At 44.1% G+C, this 19,280-nt stretch overlaps 1 protein-coding gene across 1 annotated transcript; it reads right to left on the bottom strand.

Moving 5' to 3' along the window:
- Nucleotides 1–9,321: 9,321 nt before the first annotated feature.
- LOC121809437 lies at nt 9,322–11,235 on the bottom strand. Its single transcript, XM_042210057.1, has one exon. It carries the CDS (start codon nt 10,993–10,995, stop codon nt 9,505–9,507), a length of 1,491 nt encoding a protein of 496 aa, XP_042065991.1. The 5' UTR covers nt 10,996–11,235; the 3' UTR covers nt 9,322–9,504.
- Between the last annotated feature and the right edge of the window lie 8,045 nt (nt 11,236–19,280).

Here is a 19,280-nt window from a genome sequence, read left to right as displayed (position 1 = left end):
ATCGAGAAGAGCCAACGCATAAAAGGCTGAAACAGGACGAAGTGATTACGTTCTCGGATGCTGATCCCGTCCCGGCCATCTCTCCTCACCAAGACGCCATTGTCATCCAAGCCGGAGTGGCAAACAAACTGATCCACAGGGTGTTTGTGGATACAGGAGCGTCAGTCAGCATTCTTTTTAAAGAGTGCTTCGACAAACTAGAAGTGGACCCAGCTCGGCTCAGCCCGGCTCCGCTTCCCCTGAAGAGCTTCGCCCAGGAGGACACCCGCCCTGAAGGTATTATCAGCCTTCCGATCACGGTGGGGAAAGCGCCTACTAGCTCCAGTACGATGATTGAGTTTTTCGTGGTGAAAGCTCGGTCCCCGTACAACGTCATCCTGGGAAGAGACTGGCTCAACACAGTTCGGGCCATTTGCTCCACTTATCACCTCACCATCAAGATCCCTACTAAAGGAGGGATAGCGGTCATCCGAGGTGACCAAAAGAGAGCAAAGGAATGTCTGCAAATTGCGCTTAGAAGTGCCGAGCAGTCAGATCGGCACCACCAAGCATAGCAATCACAGCAGCCGGAGTCAGAGGCAATGACCGAAGTCATACCGGAGCCGAATTCGATGACAGTTCAGCTGTACGAAGACGATCCATCCAGAACGGCTAAGATCGGCTTCGCGGGAACGCCTCTACTTCGGGAAAAAACCATCCAGCTCCTCAAGGAGTACAAAGACGTCTTTGCATGGTCTCCGTTGGACATGACCGGAGTGCCCCCCGAGGTAATCACTCATCGTTTAAATATTGATCCTTCGGTCCGGCCGATAAAACAGAAGCAAAGACTCTTTGCGGCAGAGCGAAGTCAAGTCATCCATGACGAAGTCCGTCAATTATTGAAGGCGGATGTGTTATTCGAAGTGAAGTATCCTTCGTGGGTGGCCAATCCTGTCATGATCAAGAAAAAGGAAGGAGGATGGCGGATGTGCATAGATTTCACCGATCTAAATAAGCACTGTCCCAAAGATTGCTATCCCCTTCCGAACATAGATAAAAAAGTAGAAGCTCTGATAGGCTTTGAAATTTTTTGTTTTCTTGATCTATACAAAGGATACCATCAGGTTTTAATGGATGAGATTGACGCTTCAAAAACGGCCTTCATTACTGATTTCGGCATTTTCGCTTATAAAAAGATGCCATTCGGTTTAAAGAATGCCGGAGCCACTTATCAAAGGATGGTAGACAAGCTTTTTCGGCACCTGATTGGAAAGGAGGTCGAAGTGTATGTTGACGATATAGTCGTCAAGAGCAAAAGCACCTCGGAGTACGAGCACAACCTCAAGTCCACTCTCAACGTGCTCAAGAAAGCCAACCTCAAACTTAATCCCCAAAAGTGTACCTTTTTGGTAGATTCGGGAAAGTTTCTGGGTTGTTGGGTTTCAAAGGACGGACTCAAGGCAAACCCCTCAAAAGTTCAAGTCGTTCAGAACATGGCAATGCCGAAGTCCATACATGACGTGCAAAGGCTAACCGGATGTCTAGCCGCACTGAATCGATTCCTTTCCCAAGCAGCCGAAAAGCAACTGCCGTTCTTCAAGGTGTTGAAAAAGGCACCAAAGTTCGAGTGGGGAGCCGAGCAGAAAAAGGCCTTTGACGAGCTCAAAAGTTATCTAGCCGAGCTTCCTATTCTCTCTGCTCCAACCGAAGCCGAAGTAATATTCTTATACTTAGCGGCATCGGATCAAACCATCAGCGCGGTGCTTGTACGAGAAGAAGGCCTAAAGCAGCTTCCCATCTATTTTACAAGCCGAGCATTAACAGGTCCAGAAACCAGGTATCAATCTCTGGAAAAGATTGCTCTAGCATTAGTAAATGCAGCAAGGAGACTGCGGCCATACTTCTATGCTCACAAGGTATGCGTCTTAACTGATCTGCCACTTCGGCAAGTGTTGACCAAACCAGAAGCATCAGGCAGAATCGCCAAGTGGGCTATAGAGTTGGGAGAGCACACAATTGAATATCTACCTCGGAAAGCCATCAAGGGACAAGCCTTGGCAGATTTTCTTGCAGAAGCCAAGTTCGATCAAGCAATTCCTGTTATTGCCGAACAGAAGAATTCTGCCAATGCCGAACTAGCACAGCCCTTGGAATCCGAAGTAGAGCCGCCGGACTGCTGGAGCGGATTCGTAGATGGAGCTTCAAACAAGATGGGAAGTGGAGCTGGTATTTTACTTGTCGCTCCCGACGGACACGAGGTAACCTACTCACTTCGTTTCCTATTCCCCACTACTAATAATGAAGCCGAGTACGAAGCCCTCCTGGCCGAACTCCAGTTAGCGCAAAGTCTGCTCGTCAAATCTCTCAAAGTCCATTGTGATTCACAAGTCATAGTAAATCACATGTTGGGTACAAGTGAAGCTCGTGACGAGAGAATGAAGAAGTATTTGGACAAAGCGCGAAGCATCAGCCGAAGTTTCTCCTATTTTCGGATAATCCGCATTCCTAGAGCGGAAAATAGCCGAGCAGATACCTTAAGTAAGTTGGCCTCAGATCCGAGCTCAAAGGCGGAAGAATTAATGCATCGAAGCATTGATGAAGCCGAGGTACATTCAGTATCCAGCTCGCCGAACTGGATGACGCCGATCTTGCAGTATCTGGATCAAGGACAATTGCCCAAGGATAAGAGAGAAGCTCGGAAGATCACGTGCCGAGCACTTCGGTACGAACTTCATGAAGGAGTCCTCTTTAGAAAGTCTTACCTCCAGCCGTTATTGCGGTGCGTAGGACCAGAAGAGACGGACTACATCCTCAGAGAAGTTCATGAAGGATCGTGCGGTAGCCACATCGGAGCCAGAGCTTTAGCTAAAAAAGTTCTGAGATGGGGATATTATTGGCCAACCATGGTACAAGAGGCAGTGCAGCTCGTCAAGAAGTGTACGAAGTGCCAAATTCATGCAAATGTCCCAAGGATGCCGCAGACCGATCTATACACTATGCAAAGCCCTTGGCCTTTCATGCAATGGGGCATAGACATAGTGGGACCACTTCCTCAAGCTCCTCGGCAAATGAAATTCCTTATCGTTGCCGTGGACTACTTCACGAAGTGGGTGGAGGCTGAACCATTAGCTACGATAACGAGCTCAAAGGCATTGGACTTCGTCTGGAAGAACATAGTGTGCCGATTTGGCATACCCCACATCCTCATCTCGGATAATGGGACTCAGTTCACCGACAAGACGTTCAAGAATTGGTGCCAAGAGCTGAACATTCAACAGCGGTTCACTTCGGTCTCCCATCCCCAAGCAAACGGACAAACGGAAGTAACGAACCGGATTCTGGTGAAAGGGTTAAAAGCTCGGTTAGAACAAGCCAAAGGACAATGGGTAGAAAATCTCCCTCAAGTCCTATGGTCCTACCGAACTACGCCCAAAACCTCCAACGGTGAAACTCCGTATAGTCTGGTGTACGGCACTGAAGCCGTAATTCCGGTGGAGATCGGCGTACCCAGTCCCCGAACTCTAAATTTCTCCTCAGAAATGAATGACGACGGACTGAGAGCAGAACTGGATCTCGCCGAAGAAAGAAGAGAATTGGCGTGCATAAAAGCAGCCAAGTATAAGGAGCAAGTAGCCCGGTATTATAACCAAAGGGTGAAAAAGCTTCAATTTCAAGTGGGAGATCTCGTCTTGAGAAACAACGAGGTAAGCCGAGCAGAAAAGCTGGGCAAACTCGAACCCACATGGGAGGGTCCATATCGGGTGTCAGAAGTCCTCGGCAAAGGGTCTTATAAATTGACTCACATGTCAGGAGAACAAGTACCCCGAACATGGCACGTCTCCAACCTCAAGAAGTTCCACTTGTAAGAGACAAAGTCCGGTCAGTCCGTCTCGTGTCTAGTTCGGTCATAGGGGTATGTGTTTTTATTTGTTTGTTTTTTACTTGTACCGTTTACTTGTCGTTTTAAAAAAAGGTTTAAAGTTTTTTTCCTTCGTCTTTTTCATTTTTTCTCTATGTGTTTTGTCTCTATGTGCTTGTCGTCTCTTACAAATGGTACCAAGGTATATCGTTCTTTAAAGACTGATCCCCTTTTTAGATCGATTATTAAAGACTATTGTGAGTCCAAGCTTCTAAGGAGGATATAAGACCACAATTCAGCTTAACAAGCAGTCCGTCTGAAACGAACTGCAATAAGCAAACGATTGTGAGTCCAAGCTTCCAAGGAGGATACAAGACCGCAATTCAGCTTAACAAGCACTTCGTCTGAAACGAACTGCAATGAGGGAAAGTCCGATCCACGCGATAAACCTCGCCGAATTAGGACGACCAAGTTCGGTCAAAGAAGTTTACCTCATAAGACCGGGGACGACCACGTCTAGTCAAAGAGGTTTACTGCATAAGACCACTTCGGTTAACTGGGAAAGTCCGATCCACGCGATAAAACTCGCCGAATTAGGACAAGGGAAAGTTCGATCCCGGCGACAAATCGCCAAATTAGAACACAAACCAAGTCCGGTCAAAGATGTTTATTTCATCAGACCAAAGACGAGTCCGGTCAAAGATGTTTATTTCATCAGACCAAAGACGAGTCCGGTCAAAGAAGTTTACTTCATAAGACCAAGGACCAAGTCCGGTCAAAGAAGTTTACTTCATAAGACCGAGGACAAGTACGATGAAATTTTTTCGCTAAGCTGTAAATACAGTGTTAGAAGCGAAAACAAAATTTCATTTTTCAAATCTTGTTCGGCATACAACTCCGCTACCCTACAAAATGGCGTTACGCTATTACAAAGGACTATTCTACTGTCCAGGGTTGCTGAAGTTAAGCCACCTATCTGCAAAATCCTCTGGAAGCCGAGTTCGGTTGTTCCGAGCAGATGAAGAATAAGCAGGTCGACGAGATGCTATCCTCGACCCAACGCCTCTTCCCCGAGCCCGAGAAGTCCTAACACCTCGGCGATGAAGAGTCTATGCAATAATCATCTGCTGATCTTGCTCGCTCATAGTCACAACTCCTCGGCGAATTTCAGTCCGTCCCTGCCTTGACGATTCCGGTTGCTCCTGAGCCCGTTCTCGTCTTGACGTTTCCGGCTGTTCCGGAGTTCGTTGTTGACTGGGAGTAGGATTTTGAACAAGGGAACCAGAGGTTTGATCTGGAGTGCGAGCATCTGTTGGCGCGATATGCCGAAGGAATCTTTCTATGGAGGGGCGCCGAGAAAGAACAATGTTGTACCGAGAAGCCCAACGCCGCAGTGATGTCACAACTTGTTGGCAAGCCGGGCTCTCCAGCACATTGTTCATACGGAGTACATGATATTCCTCCCACAGTTCGTCAACTCGACTCTGAACATCTGATATGGTCATTCCCCCGCGCACACGGATGTAATCCTCATACGCAGTCCTCTCAGCAATGGCCGTATTCAGCTCGGCCTCCAGATCTTTCTTATCGGACTCTAAGTCCTTGATATCGGCCTCCAGCTTCACTAAACGAGCCAGAAGCTCGTCATTCTTCGTCTGATCGGCTATAGCTCTTCTCTCAGCTTCGTCCAAAGCCGAAGAGTACAGCCGTTTCCAGTGAAGTATCTCCATCTCCTTGGGTACAAAGCAGCTATATTAGTTCGGCAGCTGTACCGAGCAGATAGTAAAATACAACAGGAATAAAGGCGAGTACGAAAAGCTATACGAAGACAAGTGTAGAGAATTTTTCATTCACAAGGAAAATTTTACACTAGGAGGGCATCAAGGCCATTTTACAAGGAAGAAACTAGACTAAGAGAAGGGAGACGAAATCATACTCCGCCAGCTTCGTCTCCGGCTCCTTGGTCTGGTTCAGCTTCTTTCTCCTGAACTACCTCAGCCTCGGCCTCGCATCCTGCCGGCCTCGCCTCCGCCTCCTGATCGGCCTCCTTCTCCGGATGCCCGGCCCGCTCGACTTCGGCCTCCAGCTCCAGCGGCTCGGCCTCACCCTCTCCGTTGTAAGTCGAAGCGGGTGAAACGGGTCCCACGGAGGCAAAGATAGCCTCCAGGTTCTCGTCCCGATCAGCTCGACAACTCCGGACTCGGTCTGCAGAAAGCAGGACCGAGGATGAAGCGAGCTCCTCAAGGAGCGGCAGATTCTGAAGCCGAGCTGCTATCTCTCGGCTGTACAGAGGCAGCACGACGTCGGCCCCCTGCTCGCCCTTATCGGCAATTAGCCTTACCAGACTACCGACAAAGGCCGAGAACTGGCTGCTCAAAAAGAGTTTCTCCGTGTAAACACGGAGAGCCTCCCCTTGGGCAACCACGGCAGCAGCATCCCTCCGTTTCGTCTGCTCCCGCTGGATGACGAGCTGGTTTTTGGCAAACTGAGCTTCATCCTGGGCCGAAATCCTAGCAGCTCTGGCCTTCTCAAAGTTAGCCTCAGCCTGTTCGGCCCGATGACAAGCAGCCGCCAACTTCCTCTGCATCTCAGCATAGTCATTGGACGCTTTGGAGAGTTCGACGGCGACGAGCTTGGAGAGCATATCGTTCCTCTGAAAATGAATAAAGAAAAAAGTCAACAAAGGGACCACAAAAAATACAGAAAAAAAAAGCAAGGCCAGAAAATCAAGAAGAGAATTCACCTCGGCGAAGTCCGTGGGCCATAAAAACGGCTCACAGATATGTTCCGAAGGAGGCGCCAAGACCACGTCTTTCTCTGGCGCTCTTGGGGGCTTCTGGGCCTTCCCCCTCCCCTTTGCCGAAGTTGCCTCCGGCTTCTTCGGATCCGAAGAGGTTTTTTGCCTTTTCGGAGTCCTCTCGGCATCAGACGCCGAGCTGGTGGTTTTCGGCCTCTCCGGCTCCTTGGACTCCGAAGATTTTCGGGTAGCCTTGTTCAGCATGTACACTGCCAAAAAGCAAGAAAGCAAGGTTAGTTTTCTTCGTTAAGGCAGTAGAACATAAAGGTAAAGAGAAATCCTCACCCTCGGCCTCTTCGTCCGAAGACGAGATGTCGAACACGACGTCGCCCTTGACGAGCTCAGACTCCGTGTATTGTTTCCTAACTATGGGAATCTTGTTGAGCTCGTCATCGAGCTCGGCCAATGGTTCTAACCGAGGATGAGGAATCACGGACTTCGGCCCTCTCCAGGGGAAGCCCGGAGCCGCTGTCCTATTATAAAAAAAGAAGCGGTTTTGCCATTTCGGCCACTTGGTTTTGCAGAATGCCCTAAAAGGCTGCAAGGGGATCAAGTAAAACCAAGATCCCTTCCTTTTAAATTGGAAAAAATTAAGGATTGCCCGCAGAGACAGATCCTTATCTAACCTACGGAGTTCGGCAGCAAAAGCCGACAAGTGCCTCCAAGAATTCGGAGTCACCTGACCTAAAGGGAGTTGAAAAAAATCAAGAAGCTCTACAAAAGGTGGGGGAAGAGGGAAACGAAGCCCGCATTCTAAGCAGGCTTCGTAAACGGTGGCATAACCCTCCGGCGGGTCGTTAGCCCTATGATCATCGTCGGGAACCACCGCCTTCCCCCCAGGAAAAGAGTATTTTTCGTAAAGGGATATCACAGTATCCTTACTCAAGATACTGTGAAAATACTCTACGGTCTTCTCCCCGGATTCTTTCCGGCTAGAAGACCCCTTACCCCCTTTTCTACCGCTACCAGACTCAGACGAAGAAGAAGCAGACATGGTTCTTACTCTTTGAAAGTTGAAGAAATCCTGAGGAAATTTTTGAAAGCGGAAGGAAATTTTTCACGCAAAAGATAGAGAGTGCAGAAGAAGCCAATAGCAAAGGTGTTCAAATGATGAAGAAAGGCGGTATTTATCAGATTTGGAAAAGATTTCAAATCATCGCACCGTTTCATATCCCACCTTTTCAGGATTCGACGGCCGGATTTTACTGTCGCATTTAATGCCGCATTTAATGCAGTCACGCGCAGGGCACGTCCCCTGACTTCAGCCTCCCCCGTACCCTTTTTCAGAATGCCGAAGTGACTCGCTTCGCCGAAGTGATTCACTTCGCTTTTCGGGGGGGGTAGTGATGGGGTGCGTACTAAACAAGCCCCACAGCAATGACGGCCCATCAGCCCAAAGCCCAAGGAAGAGTATGAGTTCGGCATTACCAAAGAGTTCGGCCTCAGCCTACAGCTCGGTAAAAGCCAACCTATCAAGCTCTGCTCTCAGGTCGGCATCAAGCTCTACTCTCAGATCGACAACCAAAGCAGGAGTATGAGTTCGGCATTACCAAAGAGTTCGGCCTCAGCCTACAGCTCGGTAAAAGCCATCCAATCAAGCTCTGCTCTCAGGTCGGCATCAAGCTCTACTCTCAGATCGGCAACCAAAGCAGTTCGGTCTCAGTATTCGACCGAACAAGGAGTTAGTGGACCCATACAGGATGTCCAACACACCCACTACCACGTGGTGTCAACTCAGGCCACGATCGTAGGCCATGACCTACGCTACATCCACGATCTTAGGCCATGACCTACACGACATCCACGACTTAGGGTGGTGATGCAAGCCACGATCTTAGTTCAAGATATAAATAGAACTTAGATCAGATAGAAGAGGGTTAAGCTCTCTAGAGATAAAACACCATATAGCAAATAGCAAGTTGGTATTTGTAAGCTGTAGAAAACAGATCAAGCAATACAATCTTGCCCTCCCTTTTTCCCGTGGACGTAGATTTACTTCAGTAAATCGAACCACGTAAATTCTTTGTGTCATAATCTTCATTCTCTACCAGCATTTACTAACGTCAGAAATTCGCGGATCCATCACTTGAGTATTTTCCAAAGCATCCATCGACATAAATAGAACAGCTGCCCAAGTTCCAATTGGCTGACCACAACAAGACAAGGTTTTGCTGTGCTTCTCCACCCCTAATTAACAACTCCTAAAAAATGAGGAAACTTTGTTGTCATAACTTGATTGATTCTTTTTTAAATATAAAACTCATACTATATCTTATCTCTATGTTATAAGAGGAATATCTTAGTACTAATTAAATTATACGACTAGTAATTTGTTGAGAAAAATAGCACTTAAAAAACAAATCTTACTAAAATTTGAAACTGTAATTTTACTATTTTAGCTTTAAAATATTTACTCAATCACTAGAATGGTGACAGACAAATAAGAGCACTACAATTGCCGATCTTTTTATCGGACGCGGTCGGTGGAAAGATCGGCTCTATTGCACGATAACAGCTGATCTTTCCACCATCCTCTACTCCCCAACGATAGGGCACACTGATCGGTGCTCTATCGGCGCTATTGCGGGTCCCCAACCACGGAATCCGCGATCGGACTAGAAAATTTATTATTTTATTTTATCCTACATTTTCCACTATAAACAATGACATCAAACGTGTCCAATTCTTTAGGATGCGAATCTTGAAATTAATTTTGAAGTAGGAAGTAATGTGATCTCGAAATATGTACAAAAGCATATGGAACGAGAAACATACATATATATAGTGTATCCATACAACACTCAAATTATTATCCAATAAAGCTAAGGTTTAATGGCTATTTAAAAAACAGCATAATTGTTGACCAAAATCACATAGAAGCCTGAGTTTGCGTAACTTTGGGGACACCCCTTCCACCACCGGCTTCCGGATTCAGTCCTCCAGCTGTCCGCATGTCGGCGCCGCTCACCACGGCTTGATACTGCGGCGGCGCCCCCACCATGCCCCCTTGCGCCGTCGTGTACATCACCTGCCTCCCCGCCCCCACATCGTACGCCACCTGCGCGTACCCTGCTTCCGTCACCACTCCTACCCCGCCACCTGTCCCCGCCCTCACCATCCCGAAACCCTCCGAATATCCCGCCGCCTTCTGCTGCTGCGGCGGCGGCGCCATTGATGCAACCGCTGGCTGTGGGTGTGGAATCACATTGTACATCTGCTGCTGCTGTTGAATTTGCTGCTGTTGTTGCATCTGCTGCAGTTGTTGTTGCTGGTCTGACGGCATCCGCTGAACAGCGTAGTACCCCTGCGCCGGAGCTCCGGTCACTGGTCGCATCATCGGCGCGTGGTACGCACCCGCCGGCGTTTGGACCATGTAAACCGGCTGCTCGGTGCTCGTCGGGAACATTCCGCCGGGGATTTGCCTGTTTTCAGGCCAGTGAGTGACGGCGCTAGGCATAACCGGCGGAGGAGCTTTCTCCGGCACCTTGTAATACTCGCCGGCGGGATAACCTCCGGGTAGATTATCCTCACTTTTTCTTCTGTAGATTCCTTGCTGCTCCTCGAGCCTCAGTCGCTGCTGCTCCTGAATATGCTTCTGAATCGGATCCATCGCCATTGACCGCTCATCCTGTCCTGGAAGGAACACCGGGTCCTCCACATCCGGAACTCTCCCCATCATCGGCTGCTGAATCGTCGGTTGCGCCGCCGCTATTGCGTTCGCTTTCTCCAAACCAAACATGAAATCGATGTTACCAGCCGGCGGCTGCGTCTGCGGCTGTAGCGGAGCTGCAGCCGACGCCGTATGCAGCGGCGCGGTGATAATCGGCGCAGAATTCAACGCCTCCACAAACCTCTCCTTTTCCGATTTGACCTCATCGGAGCCGAAGCTCCTAGTGGAGGAATTGAGGCTCTGATTCAGCGTAGTGAAAATGAAAATCCTCAACCTCGTCGGTTTAGGCGAAATCCGGTACAACCGCTCGTACTCGTGCATCATGTGCTCCAGATCGTCATCGTTGGTGACCGAAATTAAAGCGTCCAGATCTTCGCCGGGGAGCTGGTACTTGAAGGAGATACTGTCGTTATCACAGAGTGCGACGAGCTTGGAGAGCAGGGAGCCGAATTTGATGTTGCGATCGACGGAGAGGATCTTCGTCTCGCCTCCGATGTAGGAGAGCTGGTTATCGTGCGGGCGCGGGTGAATCTTCCCTCCGTAGCTGCACATAAACTTGACCTTATAATTAGGCGGTGGCTGATTCCCCTGCGAATCCTCCCACGGCGGCGGATTCTCGAAGTCGATCTCGCGAGAGCGCGGCGAGGAGTCGCCGGACTCGGGGTAGGAGTTGTACGAGTAGTTCTCCATAGGCGCAGAGATTGGTTGCAGAGAGGAAGCAGATTTAGAAGAGAGGGGAGGGGAGGGGATTTCAGATTTGTTTACGCTAATAAAAAGAGGGCATCTGTGAGAGAGAGATTAGAGTAGAGTAGAGTAGGTGATTAAGAGGAGGCGTTTTATTTAGCTGAAAGATAGAGAGAGGATTGATTGCATCATTTTGTCCGTGAAACCATTGGTTAGGTGATGTGGCGGGCAGGGGACAGGTGGTGCGGTGACCGGGGGAGTGGGAAAATGGTGATATTGGTGGGAGAAAATGTGGGGCGGGGCGGGGCCCACCATAGGTTATTGATAATTGATTTTGACAAGGATAAGAAAGAGGTCGATTCATTATGTTGACTTGGATTCGGTGATTGCTCATCAAAAATTTTCATTTTTTCTTCTAGTTCATAAACATCAATTCCATAAGCTTTTCATTTAGAGCACCCGATGCGGGCTCTATCCCGTCTCAGAGAGATGAGATCGCATTGAGACTGCGATGCGGACTCCGTCTCATCCACAGCCCGTCCCTTGTATCGCTGCTGAGAGGCAATGCGCGAGACAGCTCGCCACCTGCGTTGGCCACGTGGCGAGCGTTGGTTCGTTCGTGACGCCCACTCGCCGTCCCACGAGTAGGCGTCTTTAATTTCTGTTGAAAATGTTTTTTTTATTTTAAAAATTCAGTAAAAATTCTAGAAATTAAAAAATTCCCAAAAATATACTAGTCGTTTATAGCCGATTTTTACAAATTTTTAACTTTTTTGTATTTTTTAAGCCCCCAATCACTTCTATAAATATCAAATCATTCCCACAAATTAATCCACCATAAAAAAAAACTCTCTATTCTCACTCAAACACTCTACATTCTTCATCTCAAAACATTATTATTCTCCCAAATTTAATCCATTCATGGATCCATTTGAGCAAATGCGTCGAATAATGGAAGAATCGCTAGAAGAAGATCGACGTAGGGAGGAGGAAGCCGCGGCGCCTCAAAGGCGATCCCGGATTTACATCCATCGTAATCGGGAGGAAGCCGCCGCAAGGTTGGTACGCCGATGAACGAAAATCAGGCTCTTTTTGCGCAGAACCAAGAGGCTACTCACAAGGATGTGGAGAGAGCGTTCGGGGTTCTCCAAGCTCGATTCAACATTATCAAAGCCCCGGCTCGTACGTGGCTTATGAAGAATATGATCAACATCATGTATACGTGCATAATCTTGCACAACATGATTGTCGCTGACGAAGGACCTGAGGCGGAAAATTGGTTCGACCCTGAAACCCAGGGAAGCTCTACCGCAAGTAGTCCGCCTCGCAGTGGAGTGCATTCGTCTTTGCAAGAGCGACTGTCTGTTCGGACAAGGACACATGATTCTACCGCCCACGCCCAACTCCAGGAGGATCTAATGGAGCACATTTGGGCAAACTTTGGCAACCAGTAGACGCACATGATCGGCATTAGACAACTCTTTCTTCTGCTTCTTTGAGTTTTGAGTTTTGAACTTAGAGAGAGTGAGCGGAAGATTTTAAATTATGTATTTTTAATTTTTTTTAGGATTTTAACTGTGTTTTTATTAATTGAATTTGTTGGAAATAAAAATAAAAAATGAAATTGAATAAATAGTTAAGGGATGAGATGGTTAAGAGATGGTCTCTTAGTTAAGAGATGGGGTGAAAAGTACACTGAGACTCATGAATAGTGAAGAGATGAGACGGTTAAGAGACGGTTAATAGACAGAGATGCAGATGGCCTTATACTGTTTATCGGGTCGATCCCCAATGAATTGGACGACATATTACTTTGATTAAAGAGAAATCTCAAAATATGACCTCTTCCCATTTATGATTACATTTATTATTCACATATATTTGCACCCTTTTTGTTTCTCTTCCATTTAAATTTTAAATACTTTTCTACTTTCAATTTTTGGCTAATTTTCTTACTGCTGAATAAAATTTTTCTAAACCAATTTAGAAAACACCGAGATTATTGCACAGTCACTGCGTATATTTTAGCTTTAGAGCATCCGCAACGGGGCGCGGAACCGTCCCGCATTCCGTGCCGGAGGGACGGAACGCCCGCGAGATGCGCTGCGGCACACCATCCCGCCCCGGAACCGTTCCCAGCTCGTCCCGTAACCCATCTCTGCGAGACGCAGGACGGGCTGTCACGCCACGCGCCATGGCGACGTGGCGCGCCCCTGCGCCATGCGTGACGCCCACTCGTCGGCCCGCGAGTGGGCGTCGTCACGATGACGCAACAAATCTTTTTTTTTGTTAAATTCGAATTTAAAAACAAATAATTTTTTTTATTAAACGGTAATATTACCGTTTATATCCGTTTTTTCTTTTTATTTTTATTTTTATTTTTATTTTTTTACTCTATAAATACTCATAATTCATCCTCATTTCACACACAACTACACATCTATTCTTCCTAAATCAATTTCATCTCCTCTCCAATTTTCATCTAACATCTCATCACAAAATGTCCGGCGACGGCAACTCCGGCGACGGCGGCTCCGGCGGGTGGGATCTCAACACGTTTAACGATTGGTAGACCATGTACAACACACTGGGTGGTTCCGGCTCGTCGACGCCGGGCACCTAGGGTTCGGCGACGCCGGGTACCAACCACTCACTTTTGACGTGGATGCATACGCATGTCCCTCCGCCCCGCGGTATTCGCAGGGATTATCCCAGATTCGGGAGGATTTCCCCGTTGAACCCACTCTGGGAGGAGGCCGAGGCGGGCGAAGCTCCAGGGCGGAGTCGGAGGCGGGCGAGGAGGAGGAAGAGGAGGATCTAGGCCGGCATCCGTACAGCAACAACGAAACGATGGCGGTGTACAACGCCTGGATCATCGTCTCGTACGATCCCGTCGTCGGGAATCAACAACCTAACAAGTGCTTCAGGGAAAAGGTCATCGAGATCTACCACCAGATTAAGCCGAAAGGGTTCCGGAAGCGCACATATAAGATGCTCCGCTCTCACTTTGGCCAAGTCGACAAACAGGTCAAAATATTCTGTGGCATCTACTCGACCGAAGCGGCGCACTACCAAAGCGGAGCTTCGGGAGCCGACATTCTGAGGGCGGCTTTGCGCGTCTACAACCAGGACACCGGTAAACAATTCAAATATGTTGATATTTGGCAGATCGTCAAGGACGAGGAAAGGTGGGCCGGCGGTGTCCGCTCCAGCTCGGGCTCAACCTCAAAGCGCACGAAGCACACGGCGAGTGGCCAATACTCGTCTGGTGACGGGGGTGAGGGCATCGGCGCACAAGAGGGTGCACCGCAGGAGTTTGTGGGCACGACCAGCGATGTCGCGGTATCCAGCCATGGGCGCCGTCGGCCGCAAGGGACCAAGGCGGAGAAGGCGGCTAGAGTGAGGAACGGCCGAGGCGAATCAAGTCAGGTGGCCTCGGAATCGGGGGAGGCTTGAACACCTTAATGGCGGTGTACATGACCGCCACAATGGCAGACACTTCCCGCTTCTCGCCCTCCCAATACCAAGCCTGGTGGAATGGAATTGTGCATATGACAGCACAACTTGGCCTTCCGCCTCCTATTGCACCTCCACCGCCTTCGGGGGATGATTCGCCGGCGGAGTAGTTTTTTATTTTCTTTAAATTTGTATTTTAAATTATGCAACGTTTAATTTTTTAGGATTTTAATTGTGTGTTTTTTATTTTTTTAAATTTTAAGTTGTATTTTTTTTATGTTGTGTGTTTTTAATGAAGTGTGTTTGTTTTAATTGAATTGGGTTGGAAATAAAAATAAAAAATAAAATTGAATGAATAGTAATTTAAGGAACGGTTAAGGAACGGAGGGTTGCAGGTTTCGTTCCTTAGTTAAGGAATGGAGTAAAAAAGTACAGTGGGGTCCGCAAATAGTAGTTTAAGGAACGGTATAGCAACAGTGTTGTGGATCGCCTTAGTGGTTTCATGTCTAGCTGGTTGGACAATATCATCAAATTTTCAACTTTTTGTTAAATGTAATTTTCTATTTTAATGAACATGTTAGTTTTCTTATTTTATTTGTAAAATAATTTAATTAAAATTTATGATTAAAAATTATAAGAAATAAAAATATAAAAATATGTGAATTTCTATTGCACAATTTCTTAGTGCTAACTGGTAGTAAAAAATAGTGTTCCAAAATGCATGAATTGAATAGTGTCGTGATCAAAGGCTGTTAATACCCAATCTAGAGAATGCTGGTAAGATGGTGATATAGATAAGGGCTTTGAATTAGAGCTTGGATTTAGTTATTGTTAATAACTAATTTTAGGATTTTGATTTAGTTATAGATATTGTTGATAACTAATTTTAGAATTTTGATTTAGTTATTATATTACTACAAATAGAAATGACTCATGTTACTTAGAACAATTAAAATAGTACGTGACTAGTTTATGGTAGAATGGAGGGAGTAGTAGTTACGATTTCTTTGTTAGTATTTGATTTTATTTTTATATGTTGAATGTCACTGTAGTATTGAAGTCGCCCACTTGTAGCCACGGCATAGGAGTTCACATTTTTGCAGCATTTCATTCAATTTACTTAACATTGATAGAATATTTTTTGTTTCGTGAACTTTGTTAATGTATCAAGTCCGTAACGTTTGAAATATATTTTTAGGTTCATTAACTTCAATGTAATATTGTTTGATCTATTTTTTTACTATTTAAAACTTTTTCAGATGAAAATACCCTCAAGTAAAACCTTTTTTACTTAATATTGTTTGATCTACTTCGGTTGTTTGATCTACTTTTTTACAATTTCAGTCTATTTATTCTTCTTTTCTAAAATATTTTAATTTATCTCTCTTAATTTTTTCCTCTTTATTAAAAGAGATATGGGGAAAATGGGAAAGAAGAGAAAAAGATAAGGAAGAGAGGGGCAAAATATATTAAGAAGAGATAAATTGAAATTTTAATAAAGAAAGAAAATAAATAGACTGAAATGTTATTGATATTTACTGAAACATGAACAACTGGATATACTGAAAGGCGTGAACAACACTTTCAGATCAAATCAATTTGTTGGTTCTACCAATATTTGATCGGATACCATTCAGGTTTTAGAAGTTTCGTATGTTGATTCTACGATCACACTTTGAACCGAAAAAGATCAATAAGAAGAGGCATGAAACGAAACATCGCGTCTCTTCACGAAGCATTGCGTCTCTTCCATTTCTTAACTGATTTTAACAGTTACTAAGGAGTTTCAAAAATTGCAAATCAGTCATTCGACTATCAGAAATTATATTTCCGGATGAATTTTCTACACAACAACTTTAATGGAAATAAAAAATTTCCAAGCTGACCCCAGCCAGGGACTGCCGCCCCTTGGACCCCGCAACTCGGGGGCGTTGCCCCAACCCCCGTCTAATCATAATGAATTCAAACAAGTGTGCACTCCGCACTTCCAAACTTATATGATGTTTCATTATGATAATATTGATCAATCATAATCCAATTACACTAAAATAACCAACATGAAATGCCCTTTACGGGCTTGAAGGTATTTTCATCTAAAAAAGTTTTAAATAATGAAAAAGTAGTTAATCGATATTATATCAAAGTTAATGAATCATAAAAAAGAATTCAAATGATTGGTTCATTGGCAAAGTTAATAGACAAAAAAAACTGTTCTCTCGAATAAAAAGTTATGGTTGCATTGTGCAATTTATGTTTGTGCATTTATGATTCCTTGTCCATCAAACGCTATATATAACTATTTATGAGAAACAACATTTTGTATGATATTGCAATGTTTCTAAAGCTGAAAAAAATCTTTTATCATTTCAAGTTGTTTGTATAAAATAAGACTACTAGCCAAACTAAGATAAGGCTTGATGGATTTCTTTGTTTATTTATTTTCTACTGTAGTAGTAGTAGTAGCCATTATTTACATGACCTTCAACACACACATAGGATTCCACAATTTTTTTTCGGTCAGATCTGACTGGGTAAATTTTACATAAATTATCTAGACTATTGATCTGCAAGGTTAAATTGCTTTGTTATTTTACCCAAACTTTGATACCTAATGTTCTTCAAAATGAACAGTTTTAGGTCAGATGAGTAACGTTTTAAGAATATAGTAGGAAAATTGGATAAAAAGTTTTTACCCAAACTTTGAAACCCAGTTTATACTCCATTAAATATTATTTTTCTGCCTGATTCAAAGGATCGAGAGTGGTGAAAACTATTGTTGCAATCTTAGTCATTGTTTTGTTAGGTTGTGTACCGTTGTCCTACTTAATCGTTTTCTACATTGACTGATTAATTTTGGCTTTTAAATTCCTTAATAATTATCGATTGGCGTAACATATATAGAACATATACTATAAATTATCGAAAACTGTCAATTGACTAATTAAGAGTTTTCATTTACATGTGTAATTGATTTTACTATTTTTGCTTAATGTAATTTTTCGATTAGATCTTTAGGTACTGCCAATTTAGTACTTTTTTGCAAATATAAGTGAATACGTGGTTATGAAGTTTTCTCTAAATATAATTCATACTTTTAAGAATCCCTGTTTTTTAACATTTCCAACGAATAAAGGATTTTCACCACAAATATTGAATAAAATTATAAAAGTCAAGAAAATATTACTCATAAAAACTCGTTCCTGCATGTGTGACCACAGATGAATCCCATGTGAATCTAAACTGCAAAAATTTGAAAGTAACATGACTACATTGATTAAGGTACATTATAGATTCTCGATTGTTATACTAAAGTATTAAACCATGATCAACAGTTTGAATCATTTTTTGTAGACTTTTATAAATCAGAGATAAACTTTGATGCTGCCTTCCTTGTTTTTTAATTAAATATACTAAATTATTAATCCAGAACTAATCGAAAATCAGTTGACTTCATCAATTTAGAACTAAAATTTAATAACAATAATTTGGATTTAGTAGTTCGTCCGCACCATGTGGCCCAACAAATTAATGCATGACAAGGCTTGTTTAGATCATTATTTTATTAAGACTAATATTACGAAGTAAAGACTTTTGAAGTCAATATAATATAGCGATTTTCGATATCTATATATCGTGATAATAAATTGTGCTAGCCTGTACATCTTTATCTGACTTCAAAATCATACAAATTGTAAACTACAACCCACCATAATATAATACTTAAAAGTTTGTTGGTTATGATTATTAACGTCATAAATTATTATCTCAAGAATTAAAAACATAACTTGGAACAAAAGAAGAAAAATATTAGCATCCACAAATGACTCATAGCAATTAAATTTTAATCACAAAAATTTCCACAATCGCTTATTTTAATTATTTAGAAAATACCAATTAAAAATCGTTTTGCATCCTTGATGAATTCAATCAAACACATGTTAATTTGACTCTGACCTTGAATCCTGAGACAGTAAAGTTGCCGTATTACAAGTAAAGGAATCTGGCTGTCTTACGCTAATTACAGTTAATTAACAGTTAAGGGTCTTAACCTATTCCTCGGCATTTATGTTTATTCGTTACAGTTTCCCATAACAAGCTACAAGGTAAATAATTAATCAATAAAGTTTCAGTACAATTATGCCAACTATAACTCACTAGATATTACTTCGATACCATATTTAATTCACTAGATATTACTTCGATTTCATAATTAATCAAACCAAAGGTTTCATGACCTAGAGGTTTACTCGAGTTCATAAATGGTTTCTTAATCTTTTATACCGTATGTCTTTAACCTTCGGCTTTATATTTTTAGGGTTGCTCCATGAAGATGGTCTTCTCGAGTAGAGTCTAAATTAATTCTTCTAGAGTTATCAAATTTTTATTAGATTAAACATGTTTTAATTTGTCTTTGTTGATTTGGTTTATCGGATAACTAAATTACAAAAACCATAAGAGCATGCGCAGCGGTGGCGTCCGTCGCCACCGCCGTCCGCGCCGCTGGCACGGACGCCATCCGCCGCCGCTGCGCTCGCGCCGCTGGCACGGCGCTGCTCGATGTATCGAGCACTTCCGTGCCAGCGGACGCACACGTGGCGCGCTCCCATTCATCAACGGCGTAGCCGTTGCATTTAAACGTTTTTTTTTTTTAAAATCGGTTTTTTATTAAAAAACCCGATAAAAAAAAATTCACTTCCCCAAAAAAATATATCCGTTTATAACCGTTTTTTACACCGTTTTAATTTTTTTTTTTCATTTTTTTACCCAAAAAATACACACTTTCATCTATAAATACCCCCAATTTCACCCAAAAAATTCACATCAAACTACACAAC

The sequence above is a fragment of the Salvia splendens genome, chromosome 6 (genome assembly GCF_004379255.2).
Source record: "Salvia splendens isolate huo1 chromosome 6, SspV2, whole genome shotgun sequence".
NCBI classification, from domain to species: domain Eukaryota; kingdom Viridiplantae; phylum Streptophyta; class Magnoliopsida; order Lamiales; family Lamiaceae; genus Salvia; species Salvia splendens.
Note: the sequence above shows the minus strand (reverse complement) of the source record. Positions and strands in the feature narration are given on the sequence as shown.

Excerpts from the sequence above, each read along its gene's own strand:
- LOC121809437 (XM_042210057.1), bottom strand. The coding sequence starts at position 10,995 with ATGGAGAACTACTCGTACAACTCCTACCCCGAGTCCGGCGACTCCTCG.